The sequence below is a fragment of the Jatropha curcas genome, chromosome 5 (assembly GCF_041381405.1).
Source record: "Jatropha curcas cultivar XTBG-Jc1 chromosome 5, XTBG_Jcur_1.0, whole genome shotgun sequence".
NCBI lineage: Eukaryota > Viridiplantae > Streptophyta > Magnoliopsida > Malpighiales > Euphorbiaceae > Jatropha > Jatropha curcas.
Genome location: NC_143155.1, coordinates 17496666 through 17514813, shown reverse-complemented (window position 1 = coordinate 17514813; position 18148 = coordinate 17496666). Strand labels below are relative to the sequence as shown.

The 18148-nt window shown below is 34.2% G+C and overlaps 1 protein-coding gene across 1 annotated transcript; it reads left to right on the top strand.

Moving 5' to 3' along the window:
• The first annotated feature begins 16675 nt into the window (after positions 1-16675).
• LOC105636244 (uncharacterized) lies at positions 16676-17335 on the top strand. Its single transcript, XM_012219473.1, has 2 exons — positions 16676-17111; positions 17211-17335. The coding sequence occupies exons 1-2, from the start codon at positions 16676-16678 to the stop codon at positions 17333-17335; spliced, it is 561 nt and encodes a 186-aa protein (XP_012074863.1).
• Positions 17336-18148: the final 813 nt, after the last annotated feature.

The window sequence follows — 18148 nt, the reverse complement described above, 5'->3', positions numbered from 1 at the left end:
ACATCACGGCAATTAGAAGTGATCATGGAGGAGAATTTGAAAATCAGAAATTCAATGCTTTTTGCAACGAAATAGGAATCTTCCATAACTTCTCAGCACCTAGAACACCTCAACAAAATGGAGTGGTGGAACGCAAGAATAGAACACTTCAAGAGATGGCCAGAACCATGCTAAGTGATTCTAAACTACCAAAGTATTTCTGGGCAGAAGCAGTCAACACTGCCTGTTATATTCTAAACAGGGCTTTGGTAAGATCTGAACTTAAAAAGACTCCATATGAGCTATACAAAGGTAGAAAACCAAATATTGGTTATTTTCATATTTTCGGGTGCAAATGCTTTATTCTAGATAACAAGAAAAATTATCTTGCTAAATTTGATGCAAAATCTTATGAAGGGATTTTTCTGGGATATTCTAATAATAGTAAAGCATATAGAGTATTTAATAAAAGGACTCTAGTTGTAGAAGAATCAATACATGTTGTGTTTGATGAAACTGACTCTACTTCTAGAACATTAGAAAATGATGATGTTGTAGATTCTAATCCTGAGAAGCAGAATGAGCAATTAGAACAACTAGAACAGCCAGAAAGTGATCAGAACATCAATAATCAGGCTGAACCAGAATTAGAACATGAAGATCAGAACATAGTTGAAAGCCAAATGCCAGAAACAGAAAATGAAGATTCTCAATTACCAAAAGAATGGCGATTTCACAAGTATCATCCCCAAGAAGACATAATGGATAATCCCTCAGAAAGGATGATGACTAGAGCTCAACTTAGAAGATATTTTGGTAATGTTGCTTTCGTTTCTCAATTAGAACCTAAAAAGTTAGAAGATGCTCAAAATGATGAAAGTTGGATTCTTGCTATGAAAGAAGAGCTAAATCAATTTGAGATAAACCAAGTTTGGAAACTTGTTTCTAGACCTAAAAACCATTCTGTTATTGGAACAAAATGGGTGTTTAGAAATAAGCTTGATGAACAAGGTAATGTTGTGAGAAATAAAGCAAGATTAGTGGCTCAAGGGTACAACCAAGAAGAAGGCATCGATTTTGATGAAACCTTTGCTCCTGTTGCTAGACTTGAGGCCATTAGAATGCTTTGTGCATTTGCATGCTTTAAAAACTTCATGTTATATCAAATGGATGTGAAAAGTGCTTTTCTAAACGATTTTCTAAATGAAGAGGTGTATGTAGAACAACCTCCGGGCTTTGAGATTTTTGATAAACCTAATCATGTTTACAAACTTACTAAAGCTCTTTATGGTTTAAAGCAAGCTCCTAGAGCTTGGTATGAAAGATTGAGTAAGTTTCTATTAGAAAATGGTTTTTCAAGAGGAAAGGTTGATACAACACTATTTATTAAAAACAAAGCACATGATATTCTAGTTGTACAAATATATGTTGATGACATAATCTTTGGTTCAACTAACGACCTTCTTTGTAAGGAATTTTCTAAGATTATGCAGGGTGAGTTCGAAATGAGTATGATGGGAGAATTAAATTTCTTCCTAGGGCTTCAAATCAAACAATGTGAGAATGGAATTTTCATTAATCAAGCAAAATATACTAGAGAGTTGTTGAAACGATTCAAAATGGAAAATGCCAAGGTATGTAGTACTCCAATGAGTCCATCGTCAAAATTAGAAAAAGATGAAAAAGGCAAAGACGTGGATATCAAGCTATTTAGAAGTATGATTGGTTCTTTGCTATATTTAATGGCAAGCAGACTAGACATACACTTTAGTGTTTGTCTATGTGCTAGATTTCAATCGTGTCCCAAAGAATCTCACTTAATTGCTGTGAAAAGAATACTAAGATATCTTTGTGGAACTTCTAATCTGGGTTTGTGGTATTCTAAAGATGATACATTTGATCTTGTTGGGTATAGTGATTCTGATTTTGCAGGAAGCAGAATAGATAGAAAAAGCACGTCTGGGACTTGTCAATTTCTGGGTAGCGCCCTTGTATCTTGGTTTAGCAAGAAACAGACATCTGTTGCTCTCTCCACTGCAGAAGCAGAATATGTTGCTGGTGGAAGTTGTGTGGCACAAGTTCTATGGATAAAACAACAGTTGGCAGACTATGGAATGAAATTAGAAACAGTGCCTATCAAATGTGACAACATAAGCGCCATTAATTTATCCAAGAATCCAGTTCAGCATTCTAGAACCAAGCATATAGAACTCAGACATCACTTCATACGTGATCACGTACAAAAAGGAGATATCACGATTGAGTTTATTCCCACAGAAAAACAATTGGCAGATATCTTTACAAAACCTTTGAATGAAAATCAATTCTGCTCAATTAGAAGAGAGCTTAGTATGTTAGTTCTAAACTCGTAACTTTAGAACTCTGTAAGTATGTTCTAAACTGCTTTCTAATTTCAAGAATAGAAGATTTGCTTTGTTCTAATTTTTCATTCTGTGTGAAAACTGATTTCTGTCTAAAATCGCACATTGCTCCGATATGACTTTCTAAAGTCATTATCAGAATCTTGCTTTAGACTAAAACAGTTATTTTATTGTGTTTGTTTTTTATTATTTTTTGTCTTTAGTGCTTTGGCGGTTTTAGGGTTTTATTTTTTGTTTTATTTCCTTTATTTATTTTGTTTCTTGTGTCTTATTTGTCGTTTTGAATTTCATTTAAAAACTGTTTTTTATTTCTTTCTTCCGCCACTTAAGTGTCTCTATTTTGTGTTAACCGCTTAGTATTCTCTTTATCTTCTATTTGAAAACTGAAACCCTAAGTTGCTTTTGAGTTTCCGCAACAATGGCCGAATCCAGTTCAAACTCCTCATCTGACTCTCTTACTGAGCAAGAGCTTCAGCTTCTAAAGAAGCTTTCAAAGAAGTATGAACAGAAAGAGATGAAGGAGAAAAAGGCAGAGGAGAAACCTAAGAAAAGGAAAATCGAAACGGGTACTTCACAGAAACAAGCAATGAAAGCTCATGACAAAGGTAAGTCGATTCTCTCAACTTACCCTCTCATGCGTTCTTATGTGATAGACTGGAAGTTTTTTGGTGGCAATGAGTTTAATTTTAAGGAGCTCTTTGAGTTCCAAGGCTGGATGAACTTTCTGTCCTTAAATGCACTATGTTATGAGAGTTTGGTGAAGGAATTTTATGGCTCGTTGAAAGCAAGTGGAATAGAGGCGATCTCTGTGAAACTTCAGGGTGAGGTCAGAGAGTTTTCGTATGATGACTTTGGGAAAATTTTTGGTATTCCAAATGTTGGGTCCAGAGTGACCAAAATCAAAGATGTGTCTAAGGTTAGCGACTACAAAAAGGAAGAATTTGTGAGAAAAATTGTGAAGAAGTTGTCTGCAGATAAACAGGGCTCGATAGAATGCTCTAACCTAACAGAGAGCATGAAATGGCTGTACAAGATTATCGTTCATTACATCTATCCCAAGAGCGCCTCTTTGACATACGTGAATCAGGTAGAATTGTGTATAATGTGGCACATTGTTGAGAGAAAAACCCTCAACCTATGTCACATTATTTTTGATAAGCTGCAGAATAATCCCAAGAAGCTACCTTATGGGATGATTCTTACACTAGTTTTTGAGTTTTTGAATGTTGATTTGGGTGAGCATGTTGGTAGTTCTGTTTCTAAGTTGGACAGCGGGTCCTTGAAGATGAAAGATGATGAAGAAGAGAAAGAAAAGGAAGTAAAGGAAGAAAAGAAGGAGAAAATGAAGGAAGAAAAGGAAAAAGAAGAAATTGAAAAACAAAAGAAAGTAAAAAGCGAAGCTGAAAAGAAGAAAGAAAAAGGAAAAGGGAAGTTGGAAGAAATAGTAAAAGAAGAGAGGAAATCAGAAGAGAAAGAAGAGAAGTTGTAACGTCCCATTTTTCTATTGAATCGGGTCGTTGCTTAGAGTCGAGTCGGGCTGATCCAAAACCCGGTTCGATCCATTAGATTCTAGAGTGGGCTAGAATGGGATGTAATTGAAATAAGGAAAAGAAGTGGACTTACTTGAAGGAAACAAAAAGATCAAAGTATAAGGATTAGGACTTGATTTCACTAAAGTATAAAGTTGAGGTATTAAGTTGTACCATTTTGACATTTGAGGTACCATTTGGTAATTTTCATATAAAAATCAATGACATTCTAGAGACTACCTGTGGATTCCATTTCATTTTCATTTCTTCATCCTTATCTTCATCTTCTTCCTCTACTTTCCTCTAAAACTTTCCTTTCTCCATCACGTTTAATGGTGGTGAAGATTTTCATGGGAGTTAAACATTAATTCAACTTCTATTCTATCCAAGAGAGGTGAGCTCAAGGTAGAAGAAAAAGGAAGCTAAGAAGAAGATTCCAAGCTTGTTAAGTGAAGGTGTGATATCTCTTTATATTTACCATTTTCTTTGCATGAGAAATTGTGTGGTTTGTTGTTAATGAGATAATATTGCTTCATTTTGAGTGGGAGAACTGGAAATGGTGAGAAAACAGGGGAGGTATTGAATAAATGAAGTAAATATTGAGTTTATGTTGAAACAGGGCTTGCTGGAAATGTGACCAGTAACTTCATCTTGATTTTGACCCCATTTAATGATGGAATTAGGAAGTGTCATAGAAGAGTTATTTGTTCCTCTATGTGTTAGCTTTACATGGGTTTTTGAATCATTCAAATCGGAGTTGTATATTGAGAGATATGACCAAAAGAGTACAGACTGCGCAGGCTGGAAACACGTCGCGCGATCGCGACTTGCATTGCTCAGGCTGGAAGCACGTCGCGCGCTCGTGACTTTGCACTGCGCGCTCGCGACTTGTGCTTGAAACTCTCTGCCTCTCATTTTGCTCTTCTCGCGCTCGCGACTTTGCAAGACGCGCTCGCGACTTGGCCCTTGGCCTGGAAGCGCTCGCGACTTGCACTGCGCGCTCGCGTATTTGGCCTGATAACTCACTGTCTCTCTTTTGGCATTGTACGCGCTCGCGACTTGCATTTACGCGCTCGCGACTTGTGCCGATAACACATACGCGCTCGCGACTTGCATTTACGCGCTCGCGACTTGCACCTGGAAGCTCTCTGACCTTCAGATGTGCATTACGCGCTCGCGACCTTGCAAGGCGCGCTCGCGACTTGTATTTTCATGCACTTTTGGACTTCTTTTTCTATGCAATTGGATTCCTTTGCTCACTTTGTATGCCTCCAATCATTTCACAACAAAATACAACATTAAATCATGTATCAAAGTAACATGCAAACATGTATATGATGTGAAATGAGGTAAACACAACTTGTAATTGTATTCTATGCAATTGTGAAATGATGTGAAATGGTGTATGAAGTTATGAATTGTATTCCTTTTCTCAACTTGTATGTCTTCAACCATTTTAAAGCAAAAAGACATCATGAACACATGTATAAAAACAAAATGCAAACATGCAAGTGGTGTGAAACTAACATGACACAGGTTGCCTACTTGGCGAGGCTATCAGCATACAGGTAAGCAATGAAATGATGAAGCAGTTAATTGTTATGACACAAATATGTGAAAATGACATGACACAAGCATGCAAATTATGACACAGTTATTTTGCTTTTGCTTATCTATTGACATTCCATTAATATGCTCCATTGAGGTTAGGTAGAAACCATGTAGATAAGGCTATGTCGCGACATAGAATAGCAGATCTGCGCCCTATACAGTTTGTTACTCCGGCTACAGGCCGTTGAGTGGATATGATTATACAGGCCATAGCAGCCAAGCATACAGTTTCATACAGTTCTTATCACTTCGGTTTCACTATAACCTTATGGAGCTATACAGTTATATTGACTGCAAATTGCATAATCATACAGTATACTAAACAGCAAGAAAGATCATCAAGTTAAACATGAAAGTATCATGATATGTGTGCTTACATTCTATATGTGAGTAAATGTGTATTTATTTCCACATATGTATGTGCTTATATGTTTCTTCATTCATTGTGATATTCACTGAGTTTAATCAAAGTTGCAGAGTTCATACAGCATAATGAACAGCAGGTAAGATCATGATAGCATCATAATGCGTGATTTAAGTTCATGTAAATGCTTTATGAGAAATTAGAACTCAATTATTGATGTTTATGAATTAGAAATTTATTCGTTGCTATAAAGAGACATTTATGTTGAAATTTACTGATTCTATGAGTATCAATGCTTTATGAAATTGGTATTTTAAGTTAGTTGCCATCGCACTTTGTTTAGTATGTGAATTATGAGCACCACTGAGTTTTATACTCAGTGCATCGATTTTCATCACGCGCAGGTTGAAGATCGTGGTTGCTACTTGAAGACTTGAGGAGTACTATCAAAGCAGAAGTGCTTAATTTGGTCATAGTAGATTGAGAGATGTATAATTAAGAATTATGGCATGTATTAAGATTTATGGCATGTATAATTCTTTTATTGTTAGAGCTTATGTGATTGTAAATATAAGTGAAACATGTAATTATTTTGGTGTAAGTAGTTGGAGATAAGAATAATATTTATGAAATGATTGACGATGAAATAGTTTACTATAGGTGGTATGATTAGGTCATGAAAACTTGATATAGATTCTGAATGAAATTAATTGCTAGATATTAAATGCTTTTGAGGATTTATACAATTATGTAAAGATATATATAAAGGGTTATTGTGTTATGATGATTCTTGGAGATGTTGGAAGTTTAGAGTGTAATTGGGAGTGTTTATATTCATATTTTGCATACAGTATGATATCAGCATGACAGGATATAAGTTCAACCAGATTGTAGCGTCTCGGCTCGATTCATTCGGGTTAACGGGTGGACCGGGAAGGGGTGTTACAGAAGTCAGCAGAAAAGGCTGAAGAAGAAGAAGAAGGAACACAAGAAGAGGAATTAGAAGTGGAAAGAAAAGAAGAAAGAGAAAAGGAAAGCACTGTAGAAAAAGAAGAAACAAAAAGGGAGAGCACTGTAGAGAAAGAAGAATTAGAAAAAGAAACAGGCAAGAAAGAAGAGCCGGAGAAATCAGAAAAAGGGAAGAAAGTGGAAGAAGGCAGTGACGCTGAGACTGAGAAGTTAGAGATTAGCAATGAAGAAAAGACAACTGAAGACAAGACAGAACAAGAGTTTGAGTTGCTATCTGCGCAAAGAAGCAGGGAAATTATGCTGGGGAGAATAGAAAAGGAACTCATAGAGGAGCACAACAAGGAAATTGATGAGGTGATACAGCAGTGTCAAACTATTATTGATCAGAATCAATCACTCATCAAGACCTTGGAGAAAATGAAGGATGTAAACACAAGAAAGCTAGCCACTCTCAAAGTGAAAGGGACAACCTACATCCCCTCCTCAGAAAAGCCAAAGAATGTGAAGCATACTGCTGGCAAGCACAGGACTCATGGAAAGAAGTCTCCCCTACACCCTTCTTCTAAAAGGCCAGAGAGTCCTTCTGAGACTGTTCCAGCTCAGCCTTTGAGGAGTTCTAAGAGACTTAGAATTGGTCCTAAGCCTCTCTGATCTGTTTTCTATATGTTGTGAATAATTTATTTTATTTTGTTTCTTTGCTTTATCTTCGTAGGATTATTTTTTGAACTGTTTATTTTCCTTATTTTTGCTATGATTTTGCCTAACCCTTTTTATATGGTGACAAAAAGGGGGAGAACAGGTAGTTTGGTGATTTTTTGAACAATGTTGATACGTACTTGGCAACCAAAGTACTGATATATAGTGGTTATCTGTGTGCTAATATTTTCTAATTTGTATATTTACAGATTATCATTTTCTATATGGTCTATGTTAGTGAGCTACATGATAAGCTATGTGTTTTTTTTTTAGAACTTAGATTCTTATTCTAACGATTGTTTTGCAGGTTGATCATAAGATCTTTTTGTTCTATTTCTAAACATTAGCTTTTAGTCTTTTGCTCTGACCATATGATCTGTTTATTAGAACTTAGAATGCTTTGTCTATCTCTGCTAGTTCTAATATACATATGCTCTGATTGTTAGAACTTAGAATATCTTGCTTATTTTTGCTAGTTCTAAAATCATTTTCTAAAAATGCCTCCCTAGTTCTAATTTTCATAAAACAGTTTTACTGCATCTATTCAGGGGGAGCAAAATACATGTTCTAATCTGCTCTACTCTAAAAATCTTTTGGCATGATTAGAATTTATATGCATAAAATTCAGGGGGAGCACATGTTTTTATGCTTGCTAAATTTATTGGTTTTGTCATCATCAAAAAGGGGGAGATTGTTGGCTCAAGGGTCGATTTTTTAATCTCGGATTTTGATGATTAATACAAAACGAATAAATTTAAAATTATGTTACTCGTGCTAATTTATTTTATGCAGAATTTTCTATGGAAAGAAATCGTGCAAGGCAAGCCCTACATTGAGTGTGAAGATTTCGAAGAACCTAGTAGCTAGGAATTTAGGAAACTTTGTAGGATAGAGAGAAAATCCATATATGAGCACAAAAATTTATTTCTCTCTCAAAAATATTTTTCGAAAAATTAATTTTCTTCAAAATAATTTATTTTCGAAAATATTCCTTTAAATCAAAAAGATTTGTTTTCCTAAAACAAAAGAGATTTCTTCTCTAATGTTTTTGGTAATACAAATCATACTCTTTTCGGAAATATATTTTGATAGATCTGAAGTACTTAAAATTATTTTCTTACCTTAAAAACGAAAGAGAATCTCTTTCGGTTTTAGTAAGAGTATCCTTCCGCAAAAATATCTTTCCCAAATAAACGCTGTTGAAAATCTTTTCTAAAGGAAAAATCGGGTTTTATTCTCTTACCAAAAGGGATAAAGTAAATTTTGGTAACAAAGATTTTCATATCTTCTAAACAAGGAAAGAAGATATTCTGATCTCTTTCCAAAAGGCGACAGCTCCTTTGTTTCCTATATAAAGGAACACTCACGCCTTAAACATTTGGTGAAGTAAGAGTATTTGTTTTAAGAGCACTCTCTCTCATTGAACGAATCCTTTTCTCTCAAAACTTACTCTACCCCCATTTTCTTTTCATCTCTACACTTAACGTTTTCAATATTTAAAGTGAAAAGAATTTTTACAATTACTTTTGAAAAACAGTTCTGTGTTCTAATCGATCTTCTAATCTGATAAAACTGTTTTTCCTGTGCTTATATAGGCGTTTCTTTCTGTCTATTTAGATTGTGTAATCTACAGTAGACAGGCCCATTATTTGTTAAACTTTTGAGTGTAATAGCTTAGGTTAGAAGCTATTGAGATAGAGGTTATCAAGCAACCTTCTCCATGTGTGGGATAGTAATGTCTTGAATCGAGTTTTCTGTACTCTACCAAAAACAGAAAGGGTTGAGGTTGACTAGAACCTTTGAAAAATCTAGTGGGACAAAAGGGTAGATCTAGTTTTTTGATCTATTGCCTTGTACTGTTAGCTTGTCTCTTACCCTTTAAAAGAGATAACTTAGTGGAGGATCTCAAGATGCATCTTGGGGAGAGGATGTAAGCGAGTTAGTGCCGAACCACTATAACTCTCGGTGTTGATCTCTTTATTTCTGAAGTTTGGTTGATACTGTCTCTTTTACACTCTTGTTTAATTTTTAGAAACGCTGAAATTGTTAATAATTCAGATGTTCTAAAACGGCAATAAGTCTTATCTATTCTGAACATTAGAACTCTGGTATTCTAATAAAGTGAATATACAATGTTCTAACTGTTGTTCTATTTCCAGTATAATTCACTGTTTGGGTTTATAATTTATTTTCTAAACTTTATGAGGATGTTCTTATCCTGATAACTTTCCATCATAAAGTTACTCTAATATTTGATTAAGGCTTTGTGAAGAAGTTCTGAATTTTAATAACTATCTTTCACATAGCTTTATATGTTTCTGCAAGCTTTATGAGGAAGTTCTGAGTTCGATAACTTTCCTTCATAAAGAAGCTCTGATATTGTACAAGTCAGTGTGAAGTTGTTCTAATCAATAGCTGCACTTTGCACAGACTTTCTATATTTAAGATTAGAACATTGTGAGGATATTCTAATCCATATTCTATTCTCACAAAGTTCTGTGTGTGTTTTCCGCTGCACTTAGATTTCTAATTCTTATTTAGAATTTCTAAAATTTATTTCAGTTTTTAGAAAACCCAATTCACCCCCCCCTCTTGGGTTGTGCCATACATATTCGGGACCCACAAACTTAAGTCATTATAATTTCTTTCCTAATAAACTAATCAAGCTCCTACATCCATGAATTCAGAATCTCTATTTTTATTTTCTTTTCATCTCTTGCTCACTCTTCTATCATTGTCATCTTATTCATTAAATCATTTTTTTTTTCTATATTTGAGACGTTACTCTCTTTTTCTTGTAACAGAGTAGTGTTTTTGTACTAATTTTTTTATATAACAATAGAGATTACCTTTTTTTGTAAAATATTTTTTAGCATAAATTCTTAGTATAAATTTATAGTATTATTGATAGCATTTCACTAAAATAAATTGCAACATGTCTTCCTAAAACTCAATATTGTCTCAATATGATAATGTTTATGTTGATTCCAAGATACAAAGCGATTCATGTATCTCTGAGGAAGAAGAAGAAAATCAAAGTAAAGATGAAGGCTCCTAAAGCTTTTCTCTAAGCTTCTATGCAAGCAACTCACAATAGGACAAAGGAGCTCAAGGCAATATTAATAAATATGCTGTCATAATGATTGTGACAAGTTATGGACTTATTGCTGGAAAATCATATTATTTGGGACAATGGACAAAATATTTCTCTAGATGATAATTTAGGAAGAAAGGAAAATGAGGCAATCTGAAATGTTGTAATGAGGAAAGGCTATACCCAACCATTGGAAAAGTTGTTATATTTTTTCATTCATACTATTGATTTTTACCTTAATTTTGAAGTTCTAATATCTTTTATATTTTCTTGCATTTTTAAGTGGTGTTGTGTAATCGTGTGATAGTAGTCTCTATATTTTCAAGTTTTAATTTAACATGAACAGTTAGTATAATTATATTTAATTATGTTATTTTGTTTAAGTAATGAATTGCTACAACTCTAACTATTATGTTTACTTATGTATAATAACTTGAAATATTGATGTTTTTCTTATTATTACTATTTTTGTGTTGCCATAATTATTAGTGTTCTGTTTTTAATTTATTGTTGTGTATGTATACATATATACTTAATGTTTTTCTATAGTTTTGTATGTGATCATTTGATTGTTATTTTGCACATTAATTATAATGCAACCTTTGGAACTATGGAAGCATTCGTCAACCTGGAAAATTCGTTAAAGTTAAGAAGACGATAATATTAAGGTATCATTTAATTATTCTTCCTATGTTCCATAAGAAGAAATTTTCTGACTTAAACTGTTTTAATGCATGAAGCTAAGTTTTTATTTTCAATATTGTATGTTAATGTTGATTTCAATTGTTTATATTTTGTTACAGTAAATTCCTCCCAAGCATGGATATCATAATTTTTTCAGTTAATCAAGATAGAATTATGAAAATATATAATTGTTGGTGAATTAAAGAAAAAACAAAAACAATTTCGCCAACAATAATCTTATATCAAAGATGATTTCAATTGTTTATGTTTTATTACAGCAAATTTTTCTCAAGTGTGAACATCATGATTTGTTTAGAATATTAAGGCAGAATTATGAAATTGCATCATTGTTGGCGAATTAAAGAAAAAACATAAACAATTTGCCAACATTAATGCAATTTCATTATATATATATATAGAAGTAGTTGAAATCGCGCTTTGCTGCGGCTTGTTAAACTAAACTGTAAAAGAAAAAAAATTACTAACAAAAAGAAATTTGTGAACTCAAACTCAATTAGGATAGTTTATTATATTAATATAGAAAAGGTCTCAAAAACTCATTCAGTAAGAGAACAATGCGACCTTCATTTTTCTTAAAGTAGCATATAATTACAGTGATCAATCTGTAAAATGAAAACCAATAACCATAACTTTCTTGTCCCCTCTTTCCTTTTAAAAAGAATAAAAATAAATAAATACAGAATATATTTACTTGAACTATAACCAACCTTTTAAAAAGAATAAAAATAAATAAATACACAATATATCTAGTTGAACTATAACCAAACATTTTCTATCAAAGAATCAAATGCTAATTGACGTTGGAAGCAAATAAAAAATATCCTTTAACAATAGCTTAGACAATAGCAAAGAGTTGTGTGTACTTTTATTATGATCGATGTATGAAAATCCATTTAAGATCAAAGAATCAGACTTAGGTCTATTTACAGTTACAGATGAAAAACAATGTAAATGTTCCTCTTTTATTATGATCAAATACAGAACATATCCAGATTTCAAGTTAATATTTCTAATGTTTGGATAAGACCTCGTTTTGGGTCTTTCAACAAAATTGCTTCTATCTTTATCAACAAAACCAACAATGCATTCAACGTGTTTACCACCACATAACTTCTAATACTTCAAACCCAAAAGCCATTTAGTAAAACAAAAAATTTACCTTCACACATAGATTGAGTATAATGAATGCATTGAAGACAATTTGCTAGCATTACAATAGTAGTACAGGAGCCCAATGATAACTCAAGAATGTGGTCATTATTATGTGGACTAATAAGGATTTTAGTTTGTCTAACTATAACTCTGTCTAACATTATAAACCCATAAAGCTCAAAGCTGTTGAAACTCCTGAAATCGCTAAATAGCCTACACCTATTAGCAATAGGAAAAATCTCTTCAATGATCAATTTTCAAATTCTCAAAAAGAACTACATTAGCATAACTTTTTCTAGAAATGGTCATTCATTAGCCTCAAAATGCAGAGCTTAAACTGTCAAAAATCAACATATTTGAATGCAAACTAATTAATCATCATGATCTGTAACAACAATTGGTTGCAAATGCATTAAGCATTTCAAATTTCAATCCATGTCCATAATATCAAAAAAAAAAAAAAAGAGAAAAAAAATCTTGAATCTGAACTCAAAATGATTCGGAACATAAAACAATAAAATAAATAACAACGGAAATTATCAGGTAGATGGAAGTATAGTTTTTCCAGTTCCATTGTCAAGCAAGATGATAGAAATTGATATATTAGAAGAACTATAACAAAAAGCCAAGCAACATGAGTTTTATAAAATTAAATAATTGTATGAAAAAAAAAATTGGAAGCACTGTTTTGCACATATTTATGTTATTCTAAGATAAATGATGGTCAGTTTCGTATGATATCAATACCACTTTGAAATGGAGATAGAAAAAGCAAGGATGTTCTAGTCCTTCAAATTTAGATTAAAATTTGCAACAATAAATCCTGAATTCCATATATAAAATAGGATTTTATACTTGAAAATGTCTTATGTTCCAAACATATATTCAACCTAGAGGATTGAAAATTAATATACTGTAATGTCGTTAAATGCACCTATAATAGACTTAAATCATCTAAAACAAACAAAGACAAATTGTTTGATATGACAATAACATGTAAACACTCACACACTACCATTGAAAAAAAGATAAAAGTATTGTTGTCAATAACATTTAACATACTGATAAAAGGACAAAAATCACTTTGACAAGGTGAAGTTGTTCAACATCTTTAGAAGCATACACTCCAAATCTATCTAGCTTTTTTAATTAACTCAAATTGTAACTTAAAATCAATGAATATGAACCATCTTCAGTACATGCAATAAAGACAAATTAAATATAAGCAATCAAAGGATCTAACTATCGCAAATTGTAAAAGGCCCAAATAAAACTTTTCAATAGCAAAAAAAAGAGTAATATAAAATCCTCAAATATAAAATCTAGAAAGAAAACTGGATATGAGTTTCATGCAAAACAAAAGAAAAAGAAGTTGGTTTATCTTGTTTCAAAATTCATTGTCAACAAAAGAAGCAGAAATCTCTAATCTAAAGAGTATTTTTAAGTTTCTTATAGAAGAATAGGACAAAACAATAGAAATTAAAAAGAGTATAAAATCAAATTAAAAAGGAAAGTTACTTGGAAGATGGAGCTAGAAGAGGTATATGGTGAAGAAGAGAGTGAAGTCGGTAGGGAAAAAAAATCTACCCATTGTTGGTTGAACGATTAAAAGCAAAAGGGTAATATATGGAATAGTATGGAAAAAAAATGGTTAAGTCAGTATAACATTGGTCCTTGAACAGTGATTATGGTTTCCGTTTTAATGTGTGTGTATATATTTATAAGAAGATATTTTGAGCAAGATTATTTCATTAAGATCTTTCCTTCCAAACCTTTTAACTCACATAGTGACAAAATATTCATATTTATATTAAATATTACATTTATCTCATGTTTATAAAATGTTTCATGATTATAAAGCTTTTAAATTTTAAAAGCTTTGCGTTTTGTTTTCCTCACCCTTGCATTTTATTACTTCCTTTTGATGTTTTATTCAAAGTTTTTTCTTCTGACTTTGTAGCTTACCGGTAGGCAACATGTAAAAGAAATCTGACTCTGTGAAGATTAGTAGTAAGTTCAATTTCGACCGATTTTGTGAATTAAAAAATCTATTGTGACCCGCTAGTAATTAATTTTATTTCTTTAATTGCAGGAGCTTGTTTGGGGAAAGTGTTTGAATATTCTAAACCTCTTCTGAATTTTAATATTGGTGTTGATGTGCATAATTTCTTTGAAGATACTGGATTTGAGAACTTGATAAGCTTTGGGGAAAAAGATCATAGCTATCCTTGGTATTTAATTAGTGCTTTATTTTCCAATTATGATTCTGATAGTCAAGTATTTACTTTTGATTATAAAGATAAAATGAAATTATATTTTGGTTTGAGTGATATGTTGTATATTGTTGGTTGTGAATTAGTGATAATCAACTTATAATAGAACAAGATGATGGGAAAGATATAGCCTTTGAATTAATGTGGGAATTGATCTTTTCCATAAGACAAAGGGCTTCTAGATAGAAAAACTAAGGAAGATTGCAACTGCCAAAAGTGAAAAATAGTTATATTTATAGTTTGAGCTTAGAGTTAGGACAGTTGTTCTATATCTATTAGGAAAATATATTTTTCCTAGTTCATTTAGTGGATACATGAAATCTGTATATGGAAAATTTATAATTAATATACATGAGATTAAAAACTTTGCATGAGGAGAATCTACCTTGTTGAAGATGCATCACAACTTGTTAAAATCTTTTTTCAATAAAGTTGTCAAAATTTAGGAAAACTATATGATAATATACAAAAAAAAAAAATATGCATTAATAATAGTAAACTCTTAAATAAACTCCAATTACCAATTAATGTAGGATTCTTAACCCTTATCCTAAGGGAAATATCTTAAAATCCAGTATAAATACTACAAATTTACCCTCAGGATGGGTCCATTCACAATTTATCATTACTCAATTTTTGAGCATGTTATAATTGGTGCGGTTGGTCTGGAACACACCTTCACACCCTAGGAATCTAGATCTTTTTCTACTTTTTACCCTTGACAATCATAGCCAACAACCACATTAAACACCCTACCAAAGAGGGTCAGGGCGATAACTATGGTGAAGCAGTCGTGCAAACTATACTGGTTCCCTCACCCACGACCTACCCTCAGGTGGCGGCCATCCTGGCCAAGGCTTATTCACAATCCACAATTGTGTTGAAACACCTTTCGAAAACTCCTCACCCTAACGACAACCTAGCACCTTGAGGTGAACAGATGAACCAACACCTCGGAGAACACAACCGCAGCCCCACCGTCACTTAAACCGCCAAGTCTTCTAGCGCCTGAACAAGACCAGGAGGCAGAGTGAGAGGCAAAGCTCAGCATGATAGTCCCCTATAGTCAAGAATCGAGCCACACACAACTAATCATGGATAATGCCAACCTCCGAAACGTGGCAAAGGAACTGGTTAGAGAATGTAGAGAGTTGGGGGAAGTAGGAGACTATGGTCTTCGAAGTTCAAAATTCCAACCTTTTAATCACATGATGGGTCTTCTGATCCGCGAAGCCATCTGGCGACCTTACGAACTATGATGTACCTTCAAACCATCTCAGAAGATCTCATCTGTAACGTTTTCCCAATTACCTTGAAGGGAGCGGCCCAGGAGTGGTACAAACTCTTAAGATGGGGTCTGTTCACTCCTTCTCACAGTTAGCCAAAGTGTTTCAAGCTCACTTCATAACATGCGTGCCGTCTAGAAAGATATCATCTCATTTAGTAGACTTGAAAAGAGAAGAGGGAGAGACTCTAAGACAATACGTCTTTAAGTGTCAAAGGGTGGCGATGTAAGTGGAGAATTTAAATGATGAAGTGGCAATCAGTGCCATGGCAAAGAACTGTAGGTATAACAAGTTATTTGAAAGTTTGAGCATAGATCCTCCTTTAACTTTGACTGAACTCATGGCACGAGCTCACAAGTACACTAAGCTGGATGAAGCCTATGAGGCTTATCAACAGAGATCGCCCAAGGAAGAGAATACCAGGCACATGTGACACTTATCCCTAATATGAAGGTGCTCGCCAAGGCGGAGGTTGCCCACTAGACATCTGCAAACTAGCTATGCCGTTAGAATGCCCTATATAAAAGATGATAGGTCGCAGCTAGAACAGGAGTTCACCCCTCTGAACAGGCTTCAGAGATATTGTCTTGGGCAAGGGAGCATAGGAACCATGTCCAACTTTACTATCTAAGAAGAATGAAGGAAGACACCTCAGGTAGTCGAGATACAACTAAGTATTGTGAGTTCCATAGAGATGCAGGGCATGAGACCGAAGCTTGCTGGCAGTTGAAGAAAGAGATTGAGTGCCTTAAGCAAAAAGGCAAGCTGAAGGAGTTTGTTGGGCAAACCCAAGAAGTAACAATCAAGAGGGATAAGCAATCGAAGGAATGCCACACCTTAGGCACAATTCACACCATCTTCAAGGGCTTGTCAGGCAAGAATAACAACTCAGGTCAGAAAAGGAGAGCTAGGGACATCTACTCAATCCTACCCCAACGGAAGCCCGGGACAAGACCACCCATTTCATTCTCAGAGGCAGATGGTGAGCATGTGCATACTCTACATAATGATGCTCTAGTAATTGAGGGGATATTGGAAAATTTCCTGGCAAAGAGAATTTTGATAGATGAAGGTAATGCAATTAACTTACTGACTATGAAAGCCTTTAAAGCTTTAAAGTTAGACTAGGCGAAACTAAGGCCTATCCGAACTCCGCTAGTCGGGTTGGCAGGGAAGCCTGTACAAGTGCCAGGGTCTATAGATTTAACTCTTGAGCTCGGAACTGAAGGAACATCAAGAAAACTTAAAGCAAAATTCATGGTAGCAGACATCCACTTCCCATATAATTCTTTGTAGGCTAGCTTTGTATTGAAGGCAGCCACGTGTATCAGGTATGTCACCATGAAGTTTTACTCTGATAATGGCGAGGTCATAGTTGTAAAGGGCGATTAGAAGACAGCACAAGAGGCCTACATGATAGCATTAAAGAATTTACCCATTACCCTCCTAATCAAATGGATGCTCGACGGAGAACTACATGCAAAACTAGTCGAGCACAAGCCTTTTGACATACCCAGACACAATTCAGACTCCAACCCAACACCTCTGGGTGAGCTTATGACATGGGAAGTAGAGTTAGGGAAAAGTTTAACACTGGGGGTTGAGCTATCAGAGGAAGTGCAGAATGACATTAAGGTGGTTTTAGCAGGTAGCGTTGATTGCGTTGCTTGGACTGCAAAAGATATAGTTAGAATAATCCCTGACACCATAACCCACAACCTCAACATTAACCCAAGTTACAAACCAGTCAAGCAAAAGAAGCACAATCACGGACTAGAGAGGCAGCAAGCTATAGTAGCCGAGGTAGACAGATTGTTGAAGGCCGATTTCATAAGGGAGGTTAGTTACCCTAAATGGTTAGCAAGTGTGGTGTTAGTACTGAAATCCAATTGCAAGTGGAGACTTGTGTTGACTTCACCGATCTAAATAAGGAATGCCCTAAAGACTCTTATTCTCTACCCAACATAGACCAACTAGTAGACTCAACCGTTGGCTTTGAAGTATATAGTTTTATAGATATAGGAGTAGGGTATCACCAGATAAGAACAAGCTGGATGAGGAGAAGATGAGTTCTACCACTGATAAGGGATCTATTGTTACCAAGTCATG

What these genes read in the sequence shown, in the direction of transcription:
- LOC105636244 (XM_012219473.1), top strand. Translation starts at nt 16,676, where the DNA reads ATGAAGGAAGACACCTCAGGTAGTCGAGATACAACTAAGTATTGTGAG. An exon ending in GAGAATTTTGATAGATGAAG is followed by an intron (nt 17,112 to 17,210) that starts GTAATGCAATTA and finishes TCGGGTTGGCAG; the next exon opens with GGAAGCCTGTACAAGTGCCA.